This window comes from Chaetura pelagica, unplaced genomic scaffold (genome assembly GCF_000747805.2).
Source record: "Chaetura pelagica isolate M959 unplaced genomic scaffold, ChaPel_1.0 scaffold550, whole genome shotgun sequence".
Taxonomy (NCBI): Eukaryota; Metazoa; Chordata; class Aves; order Apodiformes; family Apodidae; genus Chaetura; species Chaetura pelagica.
This window is the reverse complement of record NW_009951802.1, coordinates 47,677-54,255: the sequence shown is the minus strand read 5'-3', so window position 1 is coordinate 54,255 and position 6,579 is coordinate 47,677. Positions and strand designations below refer to the sequence as shown.

Sequence of the window (6,579 nt, the reverse complement as noted above, 5' to 3'; positions counted from 1 at the left end):
GGTGACAGGCAGGACATATCTGATCTGGATAAAGTGCTGTGTGAGCTTCAGTCCCACCTGCCCCTGAGCACAGAACATCTGGATGATGTTCCTCCATGAAAGAGGAACGACAAGGAGAGAAAAGGCTGAGAGACCTTTGCCCTCAGGCCAGGGCGTGGGTGAGAAGCAGCTGGGACTGGGGCAGGCAGGGGAGCTGCTGGCACGGCCACATGCATCGTGCTGGGGTTTCACCAGTCTTGTTCTGCTCAGGCTCGGGGTGCTGGGCAGCCTGGTGCTGAGCCAGGAGCAGGGGCTGCTGAGCCAGGAGCTGCTGAGCCAGGAGTTGCTGCCAGGGCTGCTCTCTTGCCCTGCCAGCTCAAGGTGGAGAGCCAAGCTGGGCCCCGAGGAGACATGAGCACCCTGGGGAAGGGGCTGATGCCTCTGGCACTGGGCAGGTGGTTACATCCCTCCCAGGGAGCAGCTAGTCCAAGAAAAGGGTCTCCTCCACATGCTTGCACCCCTCACCCTGCAGAGACGTGCTCAGCCTTTACAGTGGAGACTCAGTGGAGACGAGGAGACCAAACTCCTGATGGTGATGTATGCTTTGGTTCTCCTGCTTGGGATCCCTTGCTTTCTTGCAGGCAGTGTCCTTTCCCCTGCCCCTCTCTCCAGGCAGCTGTGAGGAGCAGGACAGATGCACCAGCACCCACTCCTTCCCACCAGGTGACCGTGTACCCACTGTGGCTCATGGGGCAAAAGAGGAGAGGAAGTGACCACAGCTCACCCCAGACCTTCTTCTTCAACAATGTGAGAACAGTTGTCCAAACTGAGACAGTACTTCTCCCCCAGTTAGCAAATACTCTGGCTCTCACCAAGCACGGGGAAAAAAAGGTCTGTTTTGGGCCAGGCTGAGTTCCCCCTTCTCTCCTGCAGAAAAGCTCTAGAACATCTCTGACTTGTTGGGTGACGCAGCCACGCTCCCGTCAGCCGCTCAGCGCTGGTTGTGGGTTGGGCAGGGATCAGTTCCCACCTCTGCTGGCTGCAGAGCTCTGAATCCATTCCACGGGGTAGAGGGGGTTCACTGGGATGATGAGTTTATCTTTGTCTTTGCTTTACAGATGGATGGAAGATGTTGGGCCATGTTGCTCCTTCGAATGCCAGGTAGAGGTGACAGCAGCACTTGGGTTCGGCTTGTCTTGCTCAACGTGCCAGGACAGGGTTTAGCCTCGTGCTTTCCTCACACTGGTGCTCACTGCTGGTCTGAAGGGGCTGCAAGGAGAGAAGCAAGGGGAAAAGGTTCCTCATTTTCCTTGAACCTCAACTATTTGTGACTCAGGAAAGACAGTGAGGGGCTGGTCAGTGACCCAGCTGAGCAGCCAGGCTCAGTGCGGGGAAAACACGGGGAAAGAGCATCTCCTGAAGCAGCAACCCCCATCATCCCAACACTGCTGGGATGAAAGCTTCTGCTCCACATCAGCCCCTGAAAAGGAGAGTGAGCTGTACCTGGTTACTGTAGTCTGGCATCCTCCACATCTGTGTAATGGCTGTTCTCCTGCAGGGAAAAGGGAACCAGAAAGAGTCAATCACCACGTGTCCCTCCTGCCCGACTGGGACCCCGTGACACCCCACAGGTGGTGACCAGCTGGTACCATGGTGTGAGAGAGCAGTGTCAGGCTGCTCAGTGTGGTGAAGGAGCCACAAAACACGTGATGTGGGCACTGGGTGCCCTGGCTGTGGTTTCTGGGACCCACAGCCCCAGGCAAGACCATAATTTGCCTCTGGTTCCTTATTCTGGAAGGGCTCTGCCAAACAGACCTGGGCTGCATGATTCCCTCTTGGACTTTTTGAATTCTGGCTTCTGCTCAACCTCAAAGGCACTGGGATGAAATGAAGGCCACCTTCCCTCGTGTACAAGTCAGGAGTCTGCTCTGGGCTGTGCCAGAGTCAGCATCTCCAGTGGGCATGTCCCAGGGAAGGCTTGAGCCTGTGGCACGAGTCGTTGTGCTTGGGCTGGAGGCTTTATTTCTGCATGGCCAGGTTAAGCTCATGCTCAGCACTTCCATCAAGTCCCCTGCACGTGCTTGCAGAGCTCAGGCCTTGCTGTAGCATGGGGAGAAGTTAATTTGGGCCCCAGGAGGGTCCTACAACAGGAACAGGCATTCCCACCTGACAGACCCGCCAGCACTGGTGAACCGCGCCCAAAGCAGCGACTGCTGAACAAGCCATGGGTCCCAGTCTCAGAACTCATCACCCAGGATGACACCACTCATCCTATTCATCCCTCCAAAGGCCAGAGGAATTGAAAGGACAAAAGGGCCCTCTCCTTCTACAACACTGGTTTGGAAAGCACAGCATGTGAACGTCCCCTCCCGAAGCTGTGCAGCAGCGCAGGGGCATGAGGAGCCCAGGGGCTCAGCAGCAGCAACATTCCCCCTCCTGCCCAGGCTTCAGAGGTGGAAATGGATCCAGGAGATACCTGGAAAGATGGGAAAGGAAAGGCAAGGGAGCCCAGTCCCAACCTCGTTAGCAGCAGGCTGGGTTACAGGGCACGGGAGAAGATCAATCCATTTTTGCAGTGGGGGAGACCAAGAGGGTCTTTGCAGAGACCCTGCAGGGAAAAGCCTCAGGAGCTGGAATGCATGAAGGGACCACACCTCAAGGAGCTGTGAATGGAGACTGCCAAGAGAGGGAAGTCTGGAGGCTTCTGACTTCTGGCAACAGAACAAAGGTTCCTTCCCAGGAATTCCAGAGCAGGTAGCACCCTGGGAACAGGCTCTTCAGGAAAGCCAGGTGAGGTGGCAAAGGAATAGCCCAGATGCACAGGGCTTTGCCTTGGAACAGGGGATGAGTCAGCTGAGAGCCCCTGGGTGAGGATCAGGGGACAGACCAACATGGGTGCCATCACGGATGGATGGAGGAAGCCTCCTGAGCCTCCTTGTACTCTGGGGGACTTGGATCACCCTCTTCCCACCTCCACCTGGTGGGAGGGCAGCCTCTGTGCTGGGAATTGCCCAAGTGTTGGCAGGGCTGGTGCCAACAAATGCCAAGCCATAAACTACATCTTTCCCACTTGTGACTTCCTCCTGTTTGAACTCACCAGCCTCTGGTCCAGGCAGGTGCTCAGCGAGTGAACCTGAAATTCATCCCACTATGCAAGGCCACCTGGTCCAGGCAGGTGCTCAGCGAGTGAACCTAAACCAAGTTCATCCCACTATGCAAGGCCATCAGTGAGAACCCCCCACTGAAACAAGACAAAAAGTGTGGCTGGAGACTGGGCTGACGTGACGCCAGAACTGGGTGAACAGAGCAGAAAATCCCACCCACAAATCAACCACTTCATACCACAAAGATCTGCAGCCACCAGGGCCCGTGGGCCCATCCCTCCATCACTGCTGGCTGTGGGGAGCTCCCCTGGAGCAGGGACATCTCTCAAGGTCACCTCTCCAGGCTTTGAGATCCCTTCCCTGACACCAGGAATCCATGGGTCGGTCAGTGACATTTTTTGCATGCATGTGACATTTAAGATACATACAGTGAGGCTACACAATAACCCCTGTATCCCGCATGAAGTGCAGGGGCAGCAGGCAGCTCTGACTGCCAGGCCTGCTGTACTTAATAAATATTTTACAGACCTAAATTTATGCCTCAATAAACTACGAGGTCAGATCTGAGTGACCTCTGACTCTTCTCCTGTCACACCACTGCCCCTCAGGGCCCAGGGCAGATAACTTGGTGTGGTCACCATGTGGGCAGCAGGTGGTGAAAGCTTCACCAATGTTTGCAAACTAAAGAAGTGTGAGATAAAAGACTCACTCCCCAGGAACTGGAAAGTCTTCAAAACTGTTCAGTGTTGTATGGTCAGGAGCAAAATACAAAGGATGGCTTCTGGGAGGCTTCTTGCAGTGTTTAAGAGAAGGTCCCTGCAGACAAACTGCACACATTACCCTGCCCATGCTGACCACAGATGAGCCTGATGTTGGCTGTAAAATATTTCAGTGCCACTTTAGGACCAGAGAGTTACAGAAAATACAGAGTGAGGGGAGCTGAAACAGTCATCTTGTTCATCTACCCTCAGTGAAGACCAGCTCTTCTTCAGTCACTGCCAGCAGATGTCTGTCCACTGTGTTTTCTTAGCCCCCTAATGGCAGAAAAGCCCAATTATTTTTTGTTGTTGACAGCCTGTGTGCTGCTTTATCATCATTAGCAGCAGCAGGTCTCCTCCTGATTTCTACCATGTTTCCCTTGATGTAATTCAGACCTGGCCCCCCTCATCCTAAGTGACCCAGAGATGGAGGCAGCTTTTGCCTTTTTTTTTATAGCATCTGTTATGATGTCTCCCCTAAATAATCTCCTCTTAGATTTAGCAGGAGTCAAGGACTTTAGCTGTGAGGCCCCAGAAACCAAACCAGCTGGAAGACCTTGTCCAGCCCCCTCATCCATCATGGTTAAGGTGGGGCAGAGTAGCAGAGTACACACAAGCTGGGCAGTGTTTTGAGTTAGAGGAGGTTTTTGGCCATAGGAAGGGTGCTGTGCACGTGCACGGCAGGGTGGTCACCCTGGCAATGGGGGAAGAGGAAGAAGAAGGGGATCACAGAAGGGTAGGGTTGGAAGGGACCTCTGGAGATCATCTAGTACAACCCACCTGCTAAAGCAGCTTCACCCAGAGCAGGCTGCACAGGATTGTGTCCAGGTGGGTTTTCAATGTCTCCAGAGAAGGAGGCTCTGATGCTGAGCTTCAGCCCCACTTGTGCTGCCCCCCAGTGCTGGGGTGGGAAGCAGCAGAACTGGGGCAGGGGACACTGGGTGCAGGCTCAGAGGGTGCCCAACGTGCCCCAGGCCTCTGCAGGACAGATGTGTCAGCCCTCCCAGCTTCCAGGGGCTGGGGTCCTGCAGGAGAGGCAGCAACCAGGGCTGCCCTTAAACCCCAGCACCCTCTCACCCTTTGCATGGGTCTGGACCTGGTCCTGTTCCCAGAGGAGTCTTAATCTGGGACAAATTCAGCCTGGAGAAAACAAGGCTCCAGAGAAACCTCATAGAGCCCCTCCAGTGCCTGGAGGGTCTACAGGAAAGGGGGGGAGGGACTTTTTACAAGGACTTTTATCAAGAGGACAAAGGGTGATGCATTAAAACTGGAAGAGGGGAGATTTGGGTGAGACATGAGGAGGAAATTCTTCCCTGTGAGGGTGGTGAGAGCCTGGCCCAGGTTGCCCAGGGAAGCTGTGGCTGCCCCATCCCTGGCAGTGTTGAAGGGCAGGTTGGATGGGGCTTGGAGCAGCCTGGGCTGGTGGGAGGTGTCCCTGCCCGTGCAGGGGGTTGGATCTAGATGATCTTTAAGGTCCCTTCCAAGCCAAACCATTCTGTGATGCCATGAAATGACAGTGCTACCAGTGCCACTGTGGTGCCCTGCAGCACCTTTGCCAACAGTGCACCCAAGACCAAGGCTCCCATCCAGATGCTTTTCAGGCACAGGATTTGCTCCCTGTGTCCCCTGGGAATGTCCTACCTTGGGGCAGGACTCACTCCAAGGGGGATGATGTGCACAACCTGGTACAACCACGTTTGTGCCATTTGGTGTCCACAAGGGATCTGCAACCACGTTGGTGGGGAAGAGCAGCTCATGCAACACTATCTGTGCCAAAGCTTTCAATCCACCTGAGAATTACTTTTTCATTTCTTTTTTCACTTGGGAGCAGAGCAACTTCTTTTAACCATTAATTAAGCAGTGAAATCAAGGGTAAATGTGGTTGGAATTTCCAGAGCCAGTCACGGTTCTCCAGCCTGGCCAAGGCCAACGCCAGCAGCACAGCAGTTTGAAAGAACAAGCTGTGAACAATCATGGGATTTGAGGAAGGAAAATCTACTTTTTCTGGGGATTTATTACATGCCAGTAAAACGGCTGCCCCTTACTGAACCCCTCTGGCTGGAGGGATTCACTGCCCCAAGTCTCTCACCAGTTCATCTTCGCACTCGTCCCGCGCCAGCCCTTCCTCCTCCCCCTCGTCCCCGTTGAGCGGCTCCTCCGTGTTGGCCTCTGCCTCTGATGCTGTGTCTTCTTGTGACACTTCACTTTTGCTGCCATCCGCCTTCTTCCGAGCCTCTGTGAGGGCAAGAGCCGTGGCCAAGGCCCCAGCATCAGGGGCTGGGGGTGGCAGTGGCCACAGCCTGGTCACACCGATCCCCTGGGCCCCCAAATCCAGCTGGCAGGTCAATATTTGAGCTGGTTTGGGTCTGCAAGGGGAAGGTTTGCTCATTTTGAGGGAAGGAACCCTGGAGAGGGCTGGGCAGGACATGGCTCTGCATGTGAGTGTGGTTGGCTCGGGGGAGAAGGAGGAGAAGGTGGAGGAGGAAGGGGAGGAGGAGAGAAGAATAGAGAAAGAGAAAGAGAGAGAGGTGAAGGAGAAGGAGGAGAGAGAAGGAGAGAGAAGGAGAGAGAAGGAGGAGAAGGAGAAGGAGAAGGAGAAGGAGAAGGAGAAGGAGAAGGAGAAGGAGAAGGAGAAGGAGAAGGAGAAGGAGAGAGGAGAGGAAAGGAGAGGAGGAGAGGAGAGGAGAGGAGGGAAGGGAAGGGAAGGGAAGGGAAGGGAAAGGAAGGGAAGGGAAGGG

The 6,579-nt window shown here is 54.7% G+C and overlaps 1 protein-coding gene across 1 annotated transcript in view; it reads right to left on the bottom strand.

Moving 5' to 3' along the window:
- Window positions 1-1,029: 1,029 nt before the first annotated feature.
- The window catches only part of RALY (RALY heterogeneous nuclear ribonucleoprotein), a 22,923-nt gene continuing 17,373 nt past the window's right edge, over window positions 1,030-6,579 (bottom strand). Inside the window, exons 6-8 of the mRNA XM_010007730.1 lie at window positions 5,931-6,076; window positions 1,483-1,531; window positions 1,030-1,248 (exon numbers count right to left, since the gene is read on the bottom strand). Coding sequence (XP_010006032.1) covers window positions 1,487-1,531; window positions 5,931-6,076 — 191 coding nt within the window. The 3' untranslated portion in view covers window positions 1,030-1,248; window positions 1,483-1,486. The remainder of the gene's footprint in view (window positions 1,249-1,482; window positions 1,532-5,930; window positions 6,077-6,579) is intronic.